The following is a 24437-nucleotide window of genomic DNA, read 5'->3' as shown; positions in this document are numbered from 1 at the left end:
AGACAGCATGTATGGCGTCGTGTGGGTGAACGCTGATGTCAACGTTGTGGATCGAGTGGCCCATGGTGGCGGTGGGGTTATGGTATGAGCAGGCATATGTTATGGACAACGAACACAGGTGCATTTCACTGATGGCATTTTGAATGCACAGAGATACTGTGACGAGATCCTCAGGCCCATTGTTGTTCCATTCATTCACGACCATCACCTCATGTTGCAGCATGATAATGCACGGCCCCATGTTGCAAGAATCTGTACACAATTCCTGGAAGCTGAAAACATCCCAGTTCTTGCATGGCCAGCATACTCACCGGATATGTCACCCATTGAGCATGTTTGGGATGCTCTGGATCGGCGTATACGACAGCGTGTTCCAGTTCTTGCCAATATCCAGCAACTTTGCACAGCCATTGCAGAGGAGTGGACAACCTGAGCATTCGGGTAGTATTTTTCATCACAAGCACAAAAGTTTAAGTTTAATGAAGCCTTCTCAGGCTGTTTGAACCATTTATGAATGTACAGTAAAGTCAGACCTTGCTGTTGCATTCTTAAAGAAGTACAGTTTTACAGCTGGTTCATTTCTTCTGCCTGCCTGGAGCCAACCCGACATGAGTAGAGCACCTGACCCATTCCAGCATAATGCGCTCTGTGATTTCTGCTTATGAAAGAAAGAAAAAAAGCATTAAGACGGTGAAGAATGCTCCTGCTTTCTAAGCCATCATAAAAAAAACTTTCCCCTCCTCTTTCCTCTCATGCACCCCTAATACCTTTTATCTCCACAGCCTACGTCACACTTTTAAGTAGACAGAGGAGACTGGTTATGATGGGACCCTTGACCCTTGAGTTTACTAGTGTAGCCCATTAACAACAAAGCCTGTGAAGCAAAAGCAATACACCCAGGGCTCTATGGCTCAGCCGGTTCACATAGAAATATCACTTGACTATCGTCTGGCTGCATGTGAGAGCTGTAAGGGAGTGGAAGTGCTCACTCTCTACCACATAAGCCAACGCGAGTCGTGCAGATCATTATGAGGATTTTATTAAACCGTTTAGGTTTGAGAGGAATGTGTCTTAAAGGGTCTGGAAATTCCACACAAGACTAAAACCAAAGTAGATGAACCTAAACCATTTTAACCTGAAACAATGCCAAACCGACTACATATTTGGGTATTTCAAATTATATATATGCACTTTTAGAATGCATTTGATTTCAATATTATTAGTAGAACCATTATTTTCAGTATTGATACTAGAAGTAATTTCAGAGCTTACATTTTCAAACAAATATGAATTTTAGAATAAACTGTTACCACTTTTCTACCAGATAGTGAATATGGATTTTTATATAATATAGGCTATCATATTAAATATCAGGCATAATCAAAACTACATGTTATTGCTTAAAATGTGATATTTACAGTTTGCCATTGGGAATAAAACACCAAAAGCTAACATACAGTTTGCAAAAAAAAAAAAAAAAAAAAAAAGATTATCAATTATAATGATGTAATTTATAAAAAATAAAATAAATAGAAATAAAAATATCTATCCATCTATGCATTTAAGATATATCAATCAATATTTTGACCGATATATTGGCAACTATACGGTTACCTGCTAGTATTTCCTTTTTATAAATTTATATTGAATTTATCCCCAATTCAAACAAGTAATATATACTCTATAAAGACGCAAAAATGTATAATTATATAAATTCAAAAGAAATTTAGGAAAACAGGTTTCAAAACAAGAAAATAAAACTTACAAGAGAAATTTGGTTTAAATTTATTAACAGAAATTAACATTTATTTATAACATGGGAATGAGACCTCTCAAACACATGGCACAATTTATATACATTCCATTAGAAGAACAGTGCAGACACATATAGTAGGAGGAGAGAATACAGTGACCGACGACCTAAAAACAACCCCTGACCAGGCTTCCACTGACTACATGAGAAAACAAAATGTGCTGCTCAAAGTTAAAAAGGTTCTTAAAGAAACACTGCTGTTTTCAAACAAAGAGGCAAAGCTACAGTTCATAATACTACCCATTTAACACAAAATCGATCACAAGTCTGTCAGGAGTCGTCTACCACAGTGCTAGGCTAAGCGGTCTGCCTCTGTAATAAAACGTGAACACAATGTTTAACAAAGTTGTGTAGTTTCTCCCGTCTTCCTGGTTCTCTTCACAACAAAGTAAAAAAAAAAAAAAAAAAAAAAAATCTATCTTGCTTTTCACCAGCTTAATAGTGCTTTAAAGCTAATTGCACAATGATATACACTTTTTTTTCTCTTCATTTAGTTGTATTTGTGTCTATGCACATATTAATAAGTGAGGTTTAAACAGACACCTTCGGTTCAGTTTTTATTTAAACTTCTTTTTGTCAGCTTATTTTCAAGGCTTCCTACACTATGTCTGTGTGTGTGTGTGTGTTTGTGAGATGGAGTTTAACCAGGGGTTAAGAGTTCAGTGGCCTGTCAGGTAATCCTGCGTGGAGTCGGAAGCAAAGGAGTCCGCATCCTCATTGTCAGAGTCATCGCTGCTGTCATCTGCTGCCGGCTCACCACTCAAAGCAATTCGTGCATAGTCATCTGTGTCAATGGACTTGCAGAAGTGAATGGCGTATTTTAGTTTCTCCTCCAAGACTAGTTTGCAGGAGTAGCGAGGCAGCTTGAGCAGGAAGAAGCAGGTGTAGGACTCTGGGAGGAAGTGGTCCGGGGGGTTGTATTTGTCCAGCACCTAGTCAAATAGGACAAATACTCTAAAAATGAGAACTAATATTTATTTGTATAAATCATTTATCTAATATTCACACACACAGAGAGAGAAGCTTGAAGCCATGGAATAAAAAAAAGATAATTGCACCTTTTTATCTCACATTTCGGCCTGTTTCTCAAAATTGTAAGATATAAATATGAAATTGTAAATTCTTTTTTTTTTCTCAGATTTGAGAGTTTATATTTTTGCAAACTCGAAATTGACTTTTTTCTTAGAATTTTGAGTTTACATCTCATAATTCTGACATTTTTCCTCTGAATTCTGAGTTTACATTTTGCAATTCAGTTTTTTTTTTAAAGGTAAGTGACATCTCACAATTCTGATCTTTTTTTCTCAAGACTTTATATATTGCTATTCTGATTTTATATTGTGTAATTCAGACAATTATGAGAAAGTCAGAATTATGATAAAGTAGAATTGCTCAAAGCAATTATGCAATTTAGAAAATAAAAATAAACAAAAAATGCTGTTCTTTTAAAATTTTCACTCAATACTTTTTGCAGAAACTGTTATCATTATCATTTCTGATAATAACATGAAATGTTTCTTGATCTACAAATCAGCATATTAGAATGATTTTTGAAGGATCATGTCACACTGAAGACTGGAGTAATAACTACTGAAAATTCAGCTTTGCCATCACACAAATTATATTTTAAACTTTTAAAATAGAAGTTATTTTTAAATTCGTATAATAATTTGCAACATTATCATTATTTGATAAAAATAAATGCAGCCTTGGTGAGAATGGTAGTATACAGGTCCTTTTCAAAAAATTAGCATATTGTGATAAAGTTCATTATTTTCTGTAATGTACTGATAAACATTAGACTTTCATATATTTTAGATTCATTACAACACAACTGAAGTAGTTCAAGCCTTTTATTGTTTTAATATTGATGATTTTGGCATACAGCTCATGAAAACCCAAAATTCCTATCTCAAAAAATGTGCATATCATGAAAAGGTTCTCTAAACGAGCTATTAACCTAATCATCTGAATCAACTAATTAACTCTAAACACCTGCAAAAGATTCCTGAGGCTTTTAAAAACTCCCAGCCTGGTTCATTACTCAAAACCGCAATCATGGGTAAGACTGCCGACCTGACTGCTGTCCAGAAGGCCATCATTGACACCCTCAAGCAAGAGGGTAAGACACAGAAAGAAATTTCTGAACGAATAGGCTGTTCCCAGAGTGCTGTATCAAGGCACCTCAGTGGGAAGTCTGTGGGAAGGAAAAAGTGTGGCAGAAAACGCAGCACAACGAGAAGAGGTGAACGGACCCTGAGGAAGATTGTGGAGAAGGACCGATTCCAGACCTTGGGGGACCTGCGGAAGCAGTGGACTGAGTCTGGAGTAGAAACATCCAGAGCCACCGTGTACAGGCGTGTGCAGGAAATGGGCTACAGGTGCCGCATTCCCCAGGTCAAGCCACTTTTGAACCAGAAACAGCGGCAGAAGCGCCTGACCTGGGCTACAGAGAAGCAGCACTGGACTGTTGCTCAGTGGTCCAAAGTACTTTTTTCGGATGAAAGCAAATTTTGCATGTCATTCGGAAATCAAGGTGCCAGAGTCTGGAGGAAGACTGGGGAGAGGGAAATGCCAAAATGCCTGAAGTCCAGTGTCAAGTACCCACAGTCAGTGATGCTGGTGTTGGTCCACTGTGTTTTATCAAGGGCAGGGTCAATGCAGCTAGCTATCAGGAGATTTTGGAGCACTTCATGCTTCCATCTGCTGAAAAGCTTTATGGAGATGAAGATTTCATTTTTCAGCACGACCTGGCACCTGCTCACAGTGCTAAAACCACTGGTAAATGGTTTACTGACCATGGTATTACTGTGCTCAATTGGCCTGCCAACTCTCCTGACCTGAACCCCATAGAGAATCTGTGGGATATTGTGAAGAGAAAGTTGAGAGACGCAAGACCCAACACTCTGGATGAGCTTAAGGCCGCTATCGAAGCATCCTGGGCCTCCATAACACCTCAGCAGTGCCACAGGCTGATTGCCTCCATGCCACGCCGCATTGAAGCAGTCATTTCTGCAAAAGGATTCCCGACCAAGTATTGAGTGCATAACTGAACATAATTATTTGAAGGTTGACTTTTTTTGTATTAAAAACACTTTTCTTTTATTGGTCGGATGAAATATGCTAATTTTTTGAGATAGGAATTTTGGGTTTTCATGAGCTGTATGCCAAAATCATCAATATTAAAACAATAAAAGGCTTGAACTACTTCAGTTGTGTTGTAATGAATCTAAAATATATGAAAGTCTAAAGTTTATCAGTACATTACAGAAAATAATGAACTTTATCACAATATGCTAATTTTTTGAAAAGGACCTGTATATACACGTATACATGCGTTTAAGTAGATATTCATTTTTGAATAGCTTTTGCACACACTTTTGAGAGCTACTAGTTACCTGCACCACAAAGTCTCGTCCACGGAAGTCTGCGATGGTCCTGGGGAGGCGTGTGCGACCCCAGACGAACCTGAGGAAGAGCGAGCGTTCCGTGTTGGAGAAAGACTCCATCACATCCCAGAACCACTGGATAAGAGGAGCAGTTGGTTCCACCCCCTTATATGTGGCCACTGATTTGAGCAGGTGCAGGGGGATGTCCGGACTGCCACACACCTAAACACAAACAAGTGATATGTAGTCAAATAAGAATTCATGATGAAATTTGCTCAGTCTATGTTTGTATGTTGAAGATGCACTGACCATGGTCTCCAGCTCATAGCCAGTAAAGAGAGAGAGCAGAGGCACCGGTACCACACGTGCCATACCTTCCCTTACTGCAGACACCTGCTCATCGAACTCATGCAGCCTGGAGAAACAAAACAACAACATATCCATTTTATTCATCAACACTTCTAATTCCAGAAAATTGGTTTGTAACATTTTTTCAGCATATTATTCACACCTGTAATTTATTGCTAGCCGCACATATTCGCTGCGGTTCTCTAGGCTGATATGGGAATGTTTGGAGCTGAGCTGGACTTCCTGTCCACAGGCACTGGCCACAGTGAAGGGCAGAGGCATAGCTTCAAACTCCTCTGCAGACGCCTCATTATCTCTGATATACATCAGACTGGGAATAAAGTCCTTGTCCACCTAACACACACACAAAAGAAAAATTGTGAGGTCAGATGTAAAATACTGTGAAAAGCAAGCAAGTAAAACTTGAAATAAATATACTATATATGCACCATTGTTCAAAAGTTTGGAATGAGATTTTTTCTTTTTCTCAACTAGTAAGCACTGAATTGATCAACAGCAACATTAAAGAAATTCATGATGTTTCAAAATATTTATATTTCAAATAAATGCTGTTCTTTTCATCTTTAACCAAAAAAATCCTAAAGTGCAAAACTCCACAAAATATTAAGCACCACAACTTTCAGTATTGATAACGCCAACATTTTTTAAAGATTTATTTTTTTGCCTTTCATTTTGATAGGACATATCAAAGTTGACATGAAGCAAAGTGGGAGAGAGAGAGAGAGAGAGAGAGAGAGGATTGACGGGATCGAGAAAGGTCTGCGAGCTGGGACTCGAACTCGTGACACCCGAAGCACAACGGCGCTGTATGTTGACACGCTGCAACGAGGCTATTGGCTCAGACAATAAATGTTTCATGAGCACCACATCATTTTAGAATGATTTCTGAATTATCATGTGACACTGAAGACTAGAGCAGTGGCTGCTAAAAAAAAAAAAATTCAGCTTTGCCATCACAGGAATAAAATTACATTTTAAAATATTATTTTAAATTGTAGTAGCATTTCACAATTTTTTTAAAAAAATTTTTTTTATAAAATAAACAGCATTGGTGATCATACAAGGCTTCATTCAAAAACATAAATAAATCAAACACAAAATATAAATAAGTAAGTATCACTAGTATTTTGAATGACTTGAGCATATTTAAATAAAAGGTTGCCACTTCCAGAATCAGGTACCAGTAAATCTTCAAATTGCAGTTGGATGATCTGAGTGATCAAGCAGGAGTATATTCTGTGGAGGAGACTTTCTCCATGACCTAGATTCATTCAACAAAAATGACTGAAGATAGTCTAAACCTGCGCAAATGACTATAGAAAAGGAATGAAAAGAATGTGTGGGTGTTTTTGAGTGCATCAAGGTCCGTGTAATCTTTCTCTTTAACCTTTCTAATATCTCCAGGCAAAAGCAACAAACAACAGCTGCTCTGTGAGCAAGGGACGTCCTGCGCTGAGAAACGCCATCACTGCAGACGTCTCAGCAACACATGATCTCAGCGTGAATGCAGGAGACGCATACACTCACATTCATTTTTACACATCACACGTGCATGTGCACACACTCACCAACACACTTTACTGTGCATCTTAAACAGCACATCTCAAAGAAGAAAATTTTTTTTAAAAAATTGAAAATGATATCTGAACAACTTACTGTAGCACAAACATACCACATAGATTTAGAGAAAGCTGCTTACTGTACATATGCATTAGAGGCGGTAGGTTTATGGCTGTCATCCATGTCAGCTGACCGACATTAAAGACAAATGTATAGAATGCATGTACTCTCATTTCTTTCTTTTACATAAATTCAAAAGGGCTTACCATAAGCTCCAACTACAGACAGACTTACCATGTCATGTAATCAATGTAATGCTGGGGGGTATTCCAGAAAGCAGGGATAACTCTTGGTTGATTAATCTAAACCTTATTACTCATGGTTATCAGTTGTAAAATGTGGCTGGAAGTTCGTTCTGTCACTAAATATATAAATCAGTCTGTCTTTTAGTTCAATCAATCTATTTTTTTTTTTTAAATGGTTTTGTTTGTTTTTTCGCTATTTTTTGTGTTTCGTTTTGGTTTTAGAATTTTTGTTTGTTTTGATTTTTGGTTTGTCATAGATTTGTTGTTTTGGTTTGATTTTTTGTGTTTTTTTTTAATCAATCATTTTGGTTTTGTGAATCAATCAAATCAAATCAGCCAAATCAAATAACCTAGAGAGACACACACACACACACACACACTAAGACAAAATAAATAAATCAAATCAAAACAAATAATTCTAAACACAGAAAATTAAATAAAGACTGATTGAAATAATAATAATAAAAAAATGATGTCACATTTGTATTGTAATTATTATATAACTATTTACTGTAACAATGTACATTTTTGCAATGAAAGTTAAGCCCAGGTACGTAGTACCATGTGTCATCATGAATAATGCTTTCTGAAATACCCCCTGAAGTGTTAATTGAAAACAAAACCTAAACAGCAGCAAAAAAAACATGTTTTTATTTTTGAACATTTTTCTTTAACATTTAAGTTTTAGTTTTGTGAAAGTTTTAGTTTGCGATAAAAACCTTGGTTTCACACACACACACACGGTACTACCTCACTGAGATCTGCAATGGTCAGGTTCATGCCTGCCAGCTGTTTCCACACAGGTTCAGCCAGGTAGAGACTTAGAGGACTTCCTGTACGGATTGCTATGCCCAGGAGTACTCCTATACACAAATAAAAGAAGAGAGCATGGCAGATCAACAGATCTAATAGAGGGAAGTACTACAGCTGTAAAATTTTAGACTGTTTCATCAAGCCTTGAAAGCATTTTCAGTGTGGGAAACACAAGCAGAAGGTACCTAGGAAGCGGAACATGCTGATGTGCAGAGGGGACTTGGCAGCTGGGTTGAGCAGGAAGCAATCCCTATTTGCTCCAGACTCGTCTCGGCCGTTAGGAGTGACGATGAGGAGAGGAGTGAGACCGTTCTGTAGTTCCTCACACATTTCTGCGATAGATTCACTGTATCCACCACCACAGTCATCAACTGACTCACCTAAAAACACACACAAAGGGTAAGAAACATGTTAAAGATACGATCCAAGGGCCTTTTCCCATCTTTCATCCCTCTCTATATATAAACTCACCCACAAACTTGACCTTCCAGACCCGGTGTGGCAGCAGCAGACTGTCAGGGCTGAAAGAGCTCATCTTAGCACACATCTGCCCAAATACTGACTTGGTGCCATCCGGCCCTGCCAGTCCTCCTTTACTGCGGGAACGCTTGACCTGGTCGAGAGAATGAGGATAAGTTATTACAGGCTTCTCCATATACAGCATTTCTGCTCTGATGTATAAAATCCATTGTTATGCTTTCTGGCTGTGAGACTTGCCAGATCAGTGCCAGGCTCTAGAGGCCCTATTAGAGGGCCACTGGTCCATGAATAAACATATTTGGGTGTAAATCTCATGAAGAACCTCATGATGAGCAGATCCAAAAACAAATCACAAATTTATATGATGTTTAATGACCAAATCTCTTAAAATATTAAGATTTAGCGCTGCTAACGCCCTCAAAATTCGAACAATAATTAAACGGATGATAATAATCATATGGTGTACATAGTACTTGCGTGTCCGTGCTGACAGGAAGGAGCAGGAAATGCAACAATAATTACGGTGATTAGGGAAAGGGAGAAAGTTTTACAGAGGATCCGCTAGCTATTTTTGTCCATTAATAGTAATTGTTCATTTTGGATTCGGTTTACCACCCTAATGAACTCTCAAACCAAATGGGAAATGCAAGCAAAAACTTACTTTGGTGGATAAATAACATACATTTTGGTCATAGTTTTTCAAAACTGAAGCATAAATACATGGTTTAAAATTGCAACAAAGAATAACTGTCTGACTCTTGTATTTTTTTCAAAACATAAAACATAATAATAATAATAATAATAATAATAACAACAACAACAACAACAACGGGTTACTATTCAATATACTGAAATAAAAATCAGTTTGCCAACATATTTCAAACATGCAAAAAATAAATACATTTGTTTATGGAAAATACTACATTTGGACCCTGACTGCGAGTTCTATTTGAGGCCAAATTAGGATAGAGTTGGTAGCAAATTTCAAACTACATGTGCAGTTTAAACAAGTGTACCTGTATCCTGTTTAACTCCACCACCGGCCCATGCTGCCTGTCTCTAACCATAGTGGCTTGAACCACTTTACGGAATGCTGCCTCCTAGAGATATTGAAAACAAATATTAAATAAATACAAATAGGACTTGTAATTTGTAAAAAAAAAAAAAAATCATTCAAGTACCATCCACAAAAATGTTCTTACCTTGCCCTGCGAAATAAGGATTCCACGCAGCGTGTCAAAGCCAACGGCGACGCCATGTCCAGTTTCACCCAGTCGTCCTTCTAGGTCAAACATTGGGATACAGGGGCAGAAGAGCTCAGAGATGTGGTGCAGGAGCAGTAATCGGTTCCTCAGGCCTATGATGGCGATCTCCTGCAGGTGGTTGTACTCCATAGGAACCTACAGACATGCTATATTTAATACACTTAAAAAGATTAACTTAAATATTTATTTTTTTTATACTTTTTTTTGTAGTCCTATGTGATTTATCTATATTTGGAGGTACAGTACCTGAGCAGGCAGTTTTCCAGCATTGGTAGGTTTACTAGTGGACCAGGCAAGTGTGTGTGCTGAGCCACAAGCCACACGGTTGATCTTCTTGCCCTGCAGTGCCGCCACCAGCCTGGGCCGCTGAATAGCATTGGTGGTCCCGTCACCAAGCTGACCCTCATCATTGTCACCCCATGTGTACACTTCACCTGTGTGTTTAAATTAATGTCTTTAGCAAATACAAACAGGTATACAGACTATGCCAGACAAGAGAAAACCTGAAATCTATTTTATATAAATATGCTACATGATGGCCTACCATCCTCTGTGCAGCATACACAGTGAAGAGAACCAGTTGCTATGGCTATGACCTTCTTGCCTTGCAAACCCTGGACCTGCCGGGGTCTGCGAACATGATCATCCGAGCCATGTCCCAGTCTGTGGTAGTCGCCTTTCCCCCTAAAATAAACACAAAAGTAAAATCTCTGTGTGTTCTCACTAAATAAAACATCGGTTTACATACCACAGAATTGTGGGATTGATTACCATGTGTAAACTGCTCCAGACTTGGTGAGAGCCACAGAGAACTGAGAGCCACATTCCACTTTCACAACACCCAATCCAGTTAATGAGTCAATCTAAGCAGAGAAAGAGAGAATAAGAATAAGAAATGAAGATTCATTCAGGAATCACTAACCAGAAAGCCTTTGATACTTAAGTAACTACACCAGCAGTCCTACCTTCATTGGCACTTTACATCCATCACTTCCTCCTCGGCCCAGTTTGCCATAGTCTCCATCCCCCCATGACCACACCATGTCATCATCAGTCAGACACAGGGTCTGGGCATCCCCACTGCCACATGCAACGTCTATCACCCGGTGACCCTGCAGTGCCTCCACCTATAAACAAGCACAGGAAATTCACAGAATATACAGTGTTAGAGAGTAGAGATGCTACAAACTAAACCAAACTTACCAGCAGTAAGAAAAAAAAAAATCAACTATCACTAATTTCAGAAAATGAGTTTGTTTGGTTAGTTTACAGTTATTTATTATAATATTAATAAAAGAAACAGTCTAAGAGCGCACATCCAATAGGCAAAAAGTTCAATGTGGGTGCTCCACCACACAAGAATATGAACCAGAAAATGAAGAGTCTTATGAAGAGCGCCTAAGCTCGAAAAATCACCTGTGGTGAGAACATAAATATTTTTCTATTTCTGGAGCTATGGTGTGCCCACTTTGATTTTCTGGTCTATAATACTAGTAAAAGACTATTTATCATATTAAAATAATTACAATATAATTAAGTTATTATTATTATTATTATTATTATTGTTGTTGTTCGCACACCATATTCAATGAATTGCTTAATAAAAATATTTCTGTCATGACAGCTCTCTGGAGTGATTTGAATGGTAATATACATGACAATGTTAATGTATTTGGTCTTGGCGGAATAGATCTGCTACGCTGCTGCGGCAGAGCAAGTACCGAGACTTGCTACTGCCAATATATCCAACAACATGCTGCTGTGAGCATGTAAGGAATATTACTGCTCCACATATAACATGAATAACCCCCATAGCATAGATGATCACCCTGTAGCAGATCTATACAGGTGGAGCTGGGGAAGGTGGAGGGTTTCTGAAGTGCGTTGCTACTGCTACAGCAAACACTGCAAAATATTTGAATGTTGAGAGAACCAATCAGCTGTGCCATGTGATAATGATGTCTTTATGTTAGGGTTGTCCTCGACTAAGGATATTCATAGTCGAATTGGAATTTTCGAATCTTGTCGATTGTCGACTGATAGTCGAATCATATGTTTGGGGGCGGGGGCAAAATACATTACCAAGAGTTAAGTCAGACATTCCATAATTACTGACGTTAACACACAGGGAAAATGTTTAACGGATGCCTCGCAGATACAAACAGGGTAAATAATGTTTTGTGTTTTGATTAAAAGATAGTTAACATTAAGCGTCAGCGAAAACCTAAGAATTCACATTATAACAAAGTGCTCTCATTATAACGTTATGTAAATGACATAGTAATGTTCTGCATTTCTGTTTTGAGCTGTGCGCGCTGAAGATGACCAGTAGAATGATGCATTTGATAGGTTTATAAGCAATGGGACTTAACTTATCATTTATATCATAGAGAACATGCTTCGTTATTTATACAATCTGCACAAAATTCCCCGAATACATGAACGTGTCTGCACGGCTCTGAACGAACTCCATTTTTGGACGCGTTCTTCACGCAACAACGTGCAGAAATACGGAAACTAAACTCTAAAAATTCACATTATTATTGTATTGTATTATTACAATAGTGTTCTCATTATAATGTTGTGTATATGACAGTCTCAGTCATTAGCATTATTGCTGTTTGTCCTGCTCGCGCTGCGCACTAGGGCTGTGCGATATTTTTGACAAATATTGCGATTTCATTTGCGATTTTAAATTTGCAAAGTCAAGCTTCAGCTCAGTATTGTCAATAATGTGCAGCACAGTACGAGTATCGTTACCCTGCTGAAAAAAAATTAAAAACTAAATAGAAACCACCACAGAAATTCTTACAGTTTCCATAAAAACCATTACAAAATTCCTTTTTGTTTTGGGCATTATTCCAATAGGAATTACTGTTGTTCTATTGGTTGCCATCTGCTAGATTACAGCCCACCAGTAGAATGCATCAAATACCAGTAGACACCATTATAGTTTACATTAAAACCAATACAATTACCATTATAACCCTTAAATCCATTACATTTTCTATTGTGTTTTGGGAGGGGTTCTCCTGTTTTTTTTGTTTGTTTAGTTTTTTCTGCAGGGAAGATTATAATGGTATTACTACTTTTACAAAATTACTGAATTTCACAGGAAAGATTTGTTTATTTTTTTTATAAATAAAGAACTATTTCTTTAGTCAATTATTAAAGTATTAGTATGTTACACGGGCTGATTTATACTGGTACCTTTGTACTGTGGCTGCACTGGTGGTGGTTTGAGGAGACACCCCCAATATTTAGTAATGCACATTTCATTAAAACAATGTCATGTATAATGGTTTTGTTTTAGAAAAATAGTTATTTTTCTAAAACTATAACGTAAATGTGTTATTTTCTATTTGCAGTCTTTTTGTTTTCGTGCCAGATAAATATGCATAACACGTAACGAACGCACCAGTTTTGGTTTAAGCTGGTCCTCACTGTCTCCATGACCCAGGCGACCATAACGACCTTTGCCCCACGTGTACAGCTCTCCACTGGCTGTAATGCAGGCGCTATGGGCCCCACCGGCCGCAATGTCCACCACTTCCACCCCTCTGAGAGACTCAATCACGCGTGGACGGTCACATGGGCTGGGAAAAAGACAGCACTACCAGTCACACATACTGTACCTCTTAGTATAAGCTGCTAAACCGAATCAGTGATAGTCTAGCACACATTGGAGTGGGTAATGACTTTTGCTTCTTTAAGTAACTACATGAAGTACAGTGGGGTATGATCCAGTCATGGTATCATGCAGTAATATGATGGTATTCTGACATATCCCATAGTACAGTATTCAGAATTTCCATGGTACTCAAAGACACTAAAGAATATGATGGTAACACGTCCAAAATGTACTTTTCTGTAAGCATTTGTCTTCACTGTGAAAATGGGAAACTGTTAAATATTGAAAGTTAAGTATCTAGCAGGTCACTACATGAGATGAACCAAATGTGAAAGGACAACAGTAGTAACCACAGTATGGGGCAGACCTTCTGTTTCCATGTCCCAGTTTTCCATCTTCAGCCTCTCCCCAGGAGTACAATTCTCCTTCAGAGGAGAGAGCCAAGCAGTGCTTGCCGCCAGAGTTCACAGCCACCTTCCGGATGAAAACATGCTGGATTGACTCCAGCAGGGTCGGAGTGGAGACGGACTCTGTGCCTCCTATTCCCAGTCGACCACCGGCACCATATCCTGTAGCATACAGCTGAGGACAGCAAAGAGAATTACTAAGGACATCATTCAACTGTCAAAGATATAAGAACAACTGCTGAATATACAACGCAGGTCTGTACTTAATAAAAACTCAGCTGGGCATTGAAAAAAAAAAAAAAAAAAAGATACAAATGAGATTTGTACTGAAGATTTTAAAAAGGAACTTTTGCTGGATTTGAATTTTTAAACATTTATAGAATGTGAAAAGCCTTACTTTCCCATCAGCAGTTACGGCGAACAGGGTCTGCTCTCCACCAATCAGCTGAACAGGTCGCAGTGTGGCTAGAGCTTCTGTTGGTGTGGGGACCTTGACTTTTGCTCCTTCAATACCACCTAACTGACCCCGGTGATTGTGCCCCCAGCCGTAGATGGTCCCACTGCCTCCCGCTGAGAGCGTCCAATCATCTGGCCGTCTAGTGAACAGAAAATATGAAGAAATTGTGAAATTTAATAAAAAATGGCTATAATAAAATTCCATCCATTTAAAATGATACATAAAGAGCACCAAGTCATTTTTGGTTTTGTTACACTAGCTAAAACAACACTGGTCTCAGATTAGTTTAGTTGATTTACCTGTTCATCCACTGAACTAGCTGCTCATCCTGCTCCCTCTTAAACAGGTCATGACTCTCATGGAGTGTGTTCATGTTCTCATGGTCTGCCATGAGCTCACGGATTTTTTTTGCCACCTAGTGGAAAAATGCAAAATAATTCACAGAACATAAATATAACAGCTCTCCAAGATTCTCTAATTTCCAACCAATATTAGGAAGCCCTACCTCATCCAGGAAAGGGCGGGGCAAAGGAGTCCTCTTGTCCAGAGCCACTAACACTCTGGATGCAGTACAATAGCGGCGAAACCAAGCCCATTTGTGTGTCTCAGCACAGCATGGAAGAGTGTCCAGCTCCAGATCACATGCAAGTGCCACCAACACCTAAACAGGACAAGAAATTATTATTTTTTTTGTGGAAAACTCATATGGCAATCTTACCATGTCTATTTGTTATGGAGACAAACATACCTTGAAGAAAGGACTGTGGAGCAGCTGTTTGCCACCTCTGACTATGGGTTCCTCATACTCATACTGTCTCTGTAAAGCCTCGGGAAGTCCTTTCACTAGAGCGGCTAGTGCACTTCCTGTAAAACTCTTCACAACATTCAATACAAGTTATGTTAATTATATAATAAATAAATGAATACATTAATTCATTACATGGAACACTGTCTAACCATAGAGCGAGCCTCTCCTTCACTGTCTCCTAAGAGGCGGTTGATGTTTATGGATTGGCCATATTCAGTGGTTAGGAGCTTGCGTAGCCTCTGCAGGGCCCACATACGATGACCAGCCGCTGAGCAAGCACAGAGACAATGACACAATAGAATATTGATTCTAAAACCTTAAATTTGAGATTTCAAGTATTAAATAAACTTTTTTGCTAAAAGCCAAGACACTTCACATCAACAATATCTCCAAAACATGGACTAGTATTAATTATAATAAAACAAAACATAATTGTATTAATTATGCATAAAAATATACTATAATAATTCTTTCAAAGGTTCTTCTCTTACCCAAGGCACTGAGCTGGGCACAAGCAGCAAGTGAGGCTGCCAACCTTGGCACAATGCCGCGGTTTGAAGCAAAGTTCAGGCGAAAGTCTAGCAGACATGTTACTAGATCCATCGAAGGGCAGGACAGAATGCAACGGTCTGACAGGAGGTCTTTGGGACCTGCGGGGTAATTCAATAAAAAGGTCAAGCACTTCAGAATATCATGTTACATATGAAGTATGTACAATGAAGTGATTTCATATTAAACTGGTGTACCAGCAGCAGGCATGATGGGATAAACAGTGAAGCGCCAGCCCCAGCCGTTAACAGAGCCATCACTGGTGAACTTCCATTTCAGCTCATCTCCTGGAATCCTCAATTCACTGGACCAATCAGACCACTCACGACCTAAAGGGGTGGGGAAAAGTAGGGTCATGTGGCCAATGATCAAACAACTTTTTGAATGGTGTTAAAAAGGAAAAATAATGTGACCTGATCGAACAGACACAATCCTATTGGCTCCGTCCATGATGGTAAGAGGGTCATGTCTCCTTTCTGTTGAACACTGGCGATCAAACTCAACCCTCAACCCTTCAGCACCTAAAATAAATCACACGCAAGTTTAAATTTTAATGTCTTCAAATCTGCTAATTCTTACAGCTCAGAGCTTCACAAAGCATCTACACTACAGTTCAAAAATGTTTTGAAAGAACACTTTTCTTCAATAAGCAAGTTACAACAAAAACATTTATAGTACGTTACAAAAAATTATTTCAAATAAATGCTGTTCTTTTGAACATTCTATTGAACAAAAAAAAAAAGGTAATTAATTTCACAATATTACTGTTTTTACTGCATTTTTGATCAAATAAATCCAGCACTGGTCAATTTCCATCAACAATAAAACAATTGATTTTCTTTTTAATTCTGAAGAAAATAAGAGTGGCTTGTGCAAAACTCCTACAGTAACTGTGGATAGGGTAGTGTATATGGATTTAAAAATAATGATGCTTTGGCAAGCAACAGCAATGTGGTTGTTATGGCTGCTGAGATGCTGAATAAACAGAAAAACACAAGGTGACCTGGTATTTTCACAGTTCCGCTGGTGGAAGTGTCATCAGTGTATGGGTGACTGCTCTCCACCACCACAGGCTGCGATGACAGCCGTCCGCTTTGAGAGTCAGTGGCTACGTCCTCTAACTCAGTCACACACAACTCCACCAGCATATCTGCCACCTGTGTGCCAACAAAACACATATAGATACGAGTACACATATTTCAAAGATGAAATTATACCATTTTAGTTAGAAAAACATGCAGTGAATTAGTAAAGAGGTTGGTTTTTACCTGTGGGAAGGCTGTACCCATGCCAGACAGCACAGCAGACAGCACTTCTTTGCCTTTATCGCCTGAGCGCAGAGACACAGCCAGTTTTAACAGGTCTACCAACACACGCGTGTCATCGGGAACCAGCAGACTGGTGAACTCATCCAGATATTGTGGCTCTGGGCCCACTGCTTTACTCTGGCTCTCAGAGTCCTGTTCCAATAAATCAAACCAGGCCACAGTAAATATCACTTCAGTTTATACAAGGGATTGAAGCAAAGTCAATATACAAATGTAATCCTTTTTAAACAGACTTAAAATGCATGCATTTAATTTTAATGATCAGGAACAAACATCTCCAAAGTATGATTAGCAGGAATATTTCTATGACCGGAAGGTTAGAATTCACTTGGGCCATTCTGTTATTTTTCCTCTATAATGCACAGTCAAAGAGCCATGCATTCATTTTAACACAGTGTTCCCTAATCAAAAAATTAAAAATACATAAATTAATGCTAGCTTGGTAAGAAAATCCCTTATGGTAAACAAAACAAGAAACACACAATCATAAATTGAGACATGCATCCATAATTACATTACAGTGTTATAGCAGTATACAAAAAAAAAAAAAAAAAAAAAAAAAGTGTTTTAATTTAAAACAAAAAGTTTAAAAAGCTGATAGATACCACCATAAACCAAAAACAATTACAATAATTTTACAAATTAGTAAAAATAAAACTAATCAAATAAATTAATCAATAAATCAATCAAACAATAAATGTAAAACTTTATTAAACAACTGCTTGAAACAAAGCATGTGTGACTGACCTCTTTGGTTTTGGTCATGGTCTCTGCAATGATGCTGGCAGCACCAGGGTCATCTGTGACTGGGATAAAGGGCCGAGATGAAGCAGAGGCAGCGGAAGGGGTCACCGCTGAAGAAGGGGTAGTGGCATCCTCAGATGTGGTCACCTAGACCACACAATACCATATGACGGAACAAGCTTGAAATGCACAGCATGTAGCATTGTTTTGGACATTTGAATAAAAAAAAAATAATAATAAAAAAAAGTGAATGGTGCAGAATACTGACTACTAAAAACAAACAAATAACAAAAAAAGTGCAGCAAATGTGTAGGCAGTCATGTATAGGTAGCACTCCTCACCTCTCCTCGTTTGCTGTCCATCCAGGGGTGTGGACTGACCCTCTCCTCTGTTTCTGAGGGCAGGGCTGGACCCTCAGCCTCACAGGGGCTGGATGCTGATGAACAATCTGAAGGGGGCACCGGAGAGCTGGAGGGACACTCCAGAGGTATCATAGAGGCAGGCATCAATGCTCCCACCACTGCATCCCTGTGTGACATGAGAGTAATTAAGTGATGCCAGAGCATTTATTTTATGGAGCAGAAACAAATTAATCTGGAATGCAGAGTAGTTCTAACACAGTCATACCTGGCATACATAATCTGCAGGGCAGAGAGCACATGGGACAAGGCCTGCTGTTTGGCCAGATGACCATCTAGAGAAAGCAGGATCTTTGCCAGAGATGGCCTGCTGGGTTTCACACTGCTCACGCCATTCAGCTTATTACTTAGTAAAGTTGGGTCACTGTCTGATGGTACACCTATAAAGAAACACCCACAAAACTTGAACTTTAAACAACAGGCACAGAACAACAGAAAAGAAATGGAGATTGGGTGGAAATTACCAAGGTAAGAGGCTCCCAGAGAGTCTCTAGCAGTCTGGAAGAGGACAGGCTCGTGGACAGAGGGTGTGGTGACATCTACGGTGGTCCAGGCCACGCTGTGAGAGGAGCCGCAGGCCACACGGGTAATTTTCTGCCCCTCTAGACCCTGCACCAGCGTAGGCTTTCTGTTGACTGTGGTTGTGCCGTTCCCCTGCTGCCCATGGTCATTATCCCCCCACGCGTACACCTACCCAAACAACACTTCATCTTACACCAGCACTAAATTAATAACTTGTCAACAAAAGATGAGTTTTGTTTACCATGCACCATGAGCTGTTTAATGTACCAAAATAAAGTAGGAGGAAGTACTAGTTGTGCTACTCCTCTATACCACCAAGCAGCTAAATGAAAAAAAAACAGTCCTGTAGCACACCTGTCCAGTGTCTGTGACAGCCAGGCAGTGCAGGGCCCCTACGGCCACATGAACTATCTTCTTCCCCCTCAGTCCTTCAACCATCTGGGGTTTGCGCACGTGAACGTCTGTGCCATGACCCAGTCGGAAGTAATCCCCCTTACCCCTGCACAATGCAACAGCAGCATGTTAAAAAGCCTCACTGAGGAAACTCAATCATGAATTTTACTGTAATGAATCTTAAAAAAAAAAATTAGTCCTCTAATATTCATACCAGGTCCAGACAACTCCAGATTTAGTGAGGGCAAGGGAAAATTGAGCTCCACATTCAATCTGACACACCCCCTGGCCATTCAGACGCTCTATGTTTTGAGGAATGTTACAGCCTTCGCTTCCGCCACGGCCCAGCTTTCCAAAGTCTCCATCTCCCCATGAGAACACCAGTCCTAAAAACGTAAAAACATAAATTCATATGCATGCAACAACAAAACGGAACAAAAAAAAAAAACAAACCAAACAAAAATTTTAAAATTAAAAACATACTAAAAATCAAACCAAGCCAAGTCAAATGAAACTAAAAGCAAACAAAAGCAAAGCAAAGGAAACAAAACTAAAACAAACTGAACCAGACAGTACTAATCAAAACTAAATGAAACCAAATGGAGACAAACTAAAACAAACTAGACAATCTCAGACAAACCTAAACGGAACAAAACGAAACCAGGTGAAAAAGCAAAACAACTAAATGAAACTAAACAGAACCAAACAAAACTGAATGAAATGCAACCAAACAAAACCAAAGCAAACAAAACTAGCCAAAACACAAACAAACAAACTTTACATTAAATCCACAAAACAAAAAGCAGGATGATACCTTCATCTGTAAGGGCAAGGGTCTGGGCATCTCGACTTCCACAAGCCACCTGGACAACACGATGGCCTAAAAGCACCTTGACCTGCAAAATACACACAGAAAAGTTTGATCTAGTGCAATGAGGGATACACACAGCATCCATTGAATTTAAACTGCACAATGAGAATAAGCAAGTTTAAAGTAAGTCAGCCCACTTTGCAGCCATCTTGGTAACTTGCCATTTTCTTTTTTTATTTTATCAATATGCATACAAGTGCAGCTACTATCTACATAACTGGGGCAAGGCTTAAATCTTCAAAGATTCTGCCAAAATTCATTTTCAATTAGATATTAAAAATAGTATATGATAAAATAAAATGTGTTTCCGTTGTGCATCCCCACCTTAAAGGGATTCCTCTGCAAAAAAAACAATATGGTAACCCTGCTGTTTAGAACAGAGAGCTCTGAGTTTAATGATATACTGTAAGTAAAACAAATACCAATTTGGGTCTGAGCTGAGCAGTGTTGTCTCCGTGGCCCAGACGGCCATATTCACCCAGACCCCAGCTGTACAGTTCGCCACTTGAGGTGATGGCAGCACTGTGAGAACTGCCGCAGGCAATATCTCGTATGCGCTTGGTTTTCAATGCCTCAATTAGCCGTGGCTTATCACAGTTCCTGGTGGGAAAAAAATGAGATCCCTCTAGAAACCTTCCACATATTCTACATTCCTACTGGAAGACGTATAAACGACCTACATTCGACTGAAGTGCCCAAGCTTGCCATCATCTCCTTCACCCCAAGAAAATACTTTTCCATCCACAGTCAACGCCATGGCATGCCTACCACCTGAACACAAACAGTTTACCCACTTTAAAACAACACGTTCTGACAAGAAAGGATGTTTTCCTTGAAACGGAAAAAGGGCATACCTGAATGTACAGCAACTTTCTTGACCACATAGTTGCTGAGGGCAGATATCTGTCTTGGTATAGGGATGGTTCCACTGGACAGTCCTAAACCAAGTCTTCCATTAGTGGCCTCTCCACAAGCATATACTTTACCTTCAGCAGTCACTGTAAAGACAAAGAATCAATCATTCATTTGGTTAAAAGAGCATAATGTAATACTTTGGTAACTGCAAAATAATAAGCTTCCAATGATAATAAAACATTTATATAAAATAAAAATACAAAAAAAAAACTAGAAAGACACACTTGTATCACATCGCTGTTGCTGCTATTTTGCAAACGCAAAATGATACACAAAGCCATGAGTTACAGTGATTTTTACCACCTTGCATCATACACCCAGGGTTGGAACTGAAATTTCATAGACCACTTAACTGGTGGTGCAATCAATGTAACGCATGGCATTAAGCAACAAAGTGATAAAGGACTTTTTGTTTAAAAAACAAAAAACAACTCACCAGCAAAAAGACTTTTCGAGCCTCCAGCCACCTGCACTACATTCAGAGCTGACAGGGTCTCTGAGAATGATGGGACTTTGATCTGAGAGAGAAAACAAGACACTAAGATTTGTCATGGCAAGCTATAGCTATGAAAGTTGTGCTGTCATATAATCAACACCTCTATAGAAAATATAATTGTATATTAAATAAGTTAAAAAAGCTAAGTTAAAACATTTCTAATTTAAAGGTGCCATAGAATGCATTGATACAGTATTTTAAATTGTTCTCTGATATCTACACAGAAGGTATGTGGCTTAGGTAAGGGCAAAAAATCTCCAGAAACGATTTTACATGTCCATTTACAACCCTAGGATTTCTCCCTAGAATGAAACGGTCTGTTATTGGCTTATTTGGCAGGGTCATGAATAATAATGAGCTCTGCTCTGATTGGCTGTTTCACAGTGCTGCTCAATGTTGAGCTCTGCTCTGATTGGCTGTTTCACAGTACGGCTCATCAGCAAGAAGGAAGCACAGGGAGGAAAATATATATTTAAATACTTTCTCTCGCAGTTATATCGTCGGGTAATTATACTGTATATAAAACGCAGGCATCAGGGAGCCGTTATTAATATGCGAGGCATTGAAACTGCTTTTGAACGATCCATCGATCGCGTTATAGTTCACTTTCAAGAGACGCGATCACACAAGCTATGTTTACATTATGGAGCAACAGTACTTACCACACATTTCACAAGATCAGATGCTTGTCAGTGGTGCTCAGGATCTGTAAGTCATTCGCCATCATCCTCATCTCTCCTTACTGAGAGTGAAATCTTATGTACTGTCACAGGCTACCGCTAGCAAGGAGCTAACCATGTCCCTTTAGTGGCTCGCGTTATTTGCTTTCTGTGTCTTTCTGAATACAGACACCAACCCATCCCTGCACTTCACACCCCCTGCACGGCCTGGAACATAACATTTATTTTGTTATTTTCGCTGTTGTCCGCGCTTGTTTATTTACAATACCTGCAGAGCTTCTGATGGTTCGGCCGGCTTAGAACAAGGGCGGGTTTATGCAAATGTTGGGGGCGTAGTGATCCCGACTGTTGCGTCACAGTCGGTGTTATGTTCTGATTCGCCTGTTTTTCAGTGGTCTTTTTTAATCACGAGATTTACATAGGAAGGAGGAAACTATGGTGTTTGAGGCTCACTGTATGTCATTTCCATGTACAGAACTGTTATTATTTAAATATGCCAGGGTAAAGACAGTTTTTCATTCTATGGCACCTTTAAATGTGTTTTTACATATTACTGACCTTAGACCCCTTAAGTCCACCAAGTTGGTCCTTATCGTTGAGACCCCAGACAAAGACTTTGGTTCTGATGGTGGCAGTGGACTCCAGCCCCGACAGCCTCTTTCGAGCCAGACTGCAAAAGAGAAAGAGAAACTAAATAACATACCAGTTCATGTTTTTTCTCCTTTACCAAACGCACCAAAACACACACACCTTCCAGTCGTTGTCTTCTCATCCTCCTCTTCCTCATTGTCAGATGCCAGGAAAGGCACAGTAGCCAGATCTTCATCCTCTGCGCGGACACGCCCCACAATGCTCAAGCTGTGGATCTTACAGTCAATCCCTGAACTCCGGCACTGTTTTATGGCAATCTCGATATACCTGTGATACTGAACACAAAAATACAATAGTGCTCAATATTCCTAAAGAAACAGCTCTACAGAACATTCTCTCTAATACTTGTGAGGAAATTCAAACCAACCTCTGTGCAGTCACTGAGCAGAGAGACAGCGGTGTCTGTGGGATTGATGTTGATGGCCTTCAACTCGATCAAATTGTTGAGAGAGCTTCCACCTGAAGAATGAACACAATTGATCAGGTCACCCATAAAAGGTTTCACTAAGAATGACCTGAAAGGCTTCATGGTTCTTTACCTGATACCACCACCAGTGAGGGCATGTAGCTGCTGTCAGCTGGATCTACAATCATTTTCAGTTTGTGGACTAGGATGTCTGGGAAAAGCTCCAACCTAATCCAGTGCTATTGAAAACCAACAAAACAAAACATAGCATAGATTTTTCCCTCCCTCTCAATTAAACTTACAATCAAGTGTTTCAAGTTTAATGAAAAAAATATGCTCTGCAAGGCTGCATTTATTTGATCAAATATAAAGAAATTCAATTTCAAACTGTTTTCTATTTAATACATTAAAAAAAGTTATTTATTCATGTGATGGCAAAGATAAATCTTCAGCAGCTTCAAAAACACATGATCCTTTAGAAATCATGATTTAGTGCACAAGAAACATTTCTTATTATATCAATGTTGAAAACAGTTGTGTTACGTAATGTTTTTGTGGAAACTGCGATGCATTTTTTTCAGAATTCTTTGATTAAAAAGTATTTATTTGAAAAATAATTTGTAGCATTATGAACGTCACTTTTAATCAATCAATTTAATGCATGGGTAAAGTAAAAGTACACACAAATAAAATATCTTACTGACCCCAAATGTTTGAATAGTAGTGTATGCGTTTAATTAGACTGACCTTTCCCTGAGAGCCAGAGGACTGCCAGCATTGCTCTCCACAGTCTATGAGCCGAGACGCCTGGTTAACAGAGGATGAAACGCTGAGGTTCTTCACCACTCTGGACCACTCATCAATCAACATGCCACGCTGATTGTTGTGATGCCTCTTTAGCTGCTTTCCTGAACGCCCACTGAAGGTGGTTGATTGACCTAAAGGGAAATCATTAGGTTATATTTTTGAAATGCTAAATGACAAAGAAGCTATTGAATAATATTGCCAAACCTGGTTCATTTATTCGTCCGAATGAATGTCTAGGATTATGTTTACGGGTCTTGAAGCAGCTCTCGCAAAAGTCAAAGTCATCACAGCTCCGACACTTAAACCTGGAGCCATTTATAGGGAACATCTGACATCCATCACACCTAAGGAAAGTGTAT

The 24437-nt window shown here is 39.1% G+C and overlaps 1 protein-coding gene across 2 annotated transcripts in view; it reads right to left on the bottom strand.

Annotated features, from left to right (window-relative positions):
- Positions 1 to 1693: 1693 nt before the first annotated feature.
- Positions 1694 to 24437, bottom strand: part of LOC306879542 (E3 ubiquitin-protein ligase HERC2-like) — a 60008-nt gene continuing 37264 nt past the window's right edge. For both annotated transcript variants that reach the window (XM_079432563.1, XM_079432564.1), the window contains exons 52-93: positions 24283 to 24422; positions 24019 to 24209; positions 23405 to 23510; positions 23233 to 23324; positions 22965 to 23140; positions 22773 to 22884; positions 21475 to 21556; positions 20978 to 21121; positions 20804 to 20894; positions 20546 to 20723; positions 20067 to 20148; positions 19467 to 19638; positions 19214 to 19358; positions 18802 to 19027; positions 18546 to 18717; positions 18260 to 18446; positions 17922 to 18065; positions 17115 to 17306; positions 16850 to 17003; positions 16260 to 16367; positions 16044 to 16175; positions 15789 to 15947; positions 15447 to 15565; positions 15238 to 15363; positions 14995 to 15150; positions 14789 to 14904; positions 14430 to 14628; positions 13993 to 14207; positions 13413 to 13590; positions 10960 to 11121; positions 10766 to 10857; positions 10539 to 10678; positions 10241 to 10428; positions 9932 to 10129; positions 9746 to 9829; positions 8721 to 8862; positions 8435 to 8629; positions 8187 to 8299; positions 5714 to 5904; positions 5512 to 5617; positions 5212 to 5424; positions 1694 to 2745 (exon numbers count right to left, since the gene is read on the bottom strand). In XM_079432563.1, the coding sequence (XP_079288689.1) occupies positions 2473 to 2745; positions 5212 to 5424; positions 5512 to 5617; positions 5714 to 5904; positions 8187 to 8299; positions 8435 to 8629; positions 8721 to 8862; positions 9746 to 9829; positions 9932 to 10129; positions 10241 to 10428; positions 10539 to 10678; positions 10766 to 10857; positions 10960 to 11121; positions 13413 to 13590; positions 13993 to 14207; positions 14430 to 14628; positions 14789 to 14904; positions 14995 to 15150; positions 15238 to 15363; positions 15447 to 15565; positions 15789 to 15947; positions 16044 to 16175; positions 16260 to 16367; positions 16850 to 17003; positions 17115 to 17306; positions 17922 to 18065; positions 18260 to 18446; positions 18546 to 18717; positions 18802 to 19027; positions 19214 to 19358; positions 19467 to 19638; positions 20067 to 20148; positions 20546 to 20723; positions 20804 to 20894; positions 20978 to 21121; positions 21475 to 21556; positions 22773 to 22884; positions 22965 to 23140; positions 23233 to 23324; positions 23405 to 23510; positions 24019 to 24209; positions 24283 to 24422 (6391 nt within the window). In that variant the 3' untranslated portion in view covers positions 1694 to 2472. The remainder of the gene's footprint in view (positions 2746 to 5211; positions 5425 to 5511; positions 5618 to 5713; positions 5905 to 8186; positions 8300 to 8434; positions 8630 to 8720; positions 8863 to 9745; positions 9830 to 9931; positions 10130 to 10240; positions 10429 to 10538; positions 10679 to 10765; positions 10858 to 10959; positions 11122 to 13412; positions 13591 to 13992; positions 14208 to 14429; positions 14629 to 14788; positions 14905 to 14994; positions 15151 to 15237; positions 15364 to 15446; positions 15566 to 15788; positions 15948 to 16043; positions 16176 to 16259; positions 16368 to 16849; positions 17004 to 17114; positions 17307 to 17921; positions 18066 to 18259; positions 18447 to 18545; positions 18718 to 18801; positions 19028 to 19213; positions 19359 to 19466; positions 19639 to 20066; positions 20149 to 20545; positions 20724 to 20803; positions 20895 to 20977; positions 21122 to 21474; positions 21557 to 22772; positions 22885 to 22964; positions 23141 to 23232; positions 23325 to 23404; positions 23511 to 24018; positions 24210 to 24282; positions 24423 to 24437) is intronic.

The sequence above is a fragment of the Barbus barbus genome (genome assembly GCF_936440315.1).
Source record: "Barbus barbus genome assembly, chromosome: 13".
NCBI lineage: Eukaryota > Metazoa > Chordata > Actinopteri > Cypriniformes > Cyprinidae > Barbus > Barbus barbus.
The sequence above is the reverse complement of the archived record's forward strand: the minus strand, read 5'-3'. Positions and strand labels throughout refer to the sequence as shown.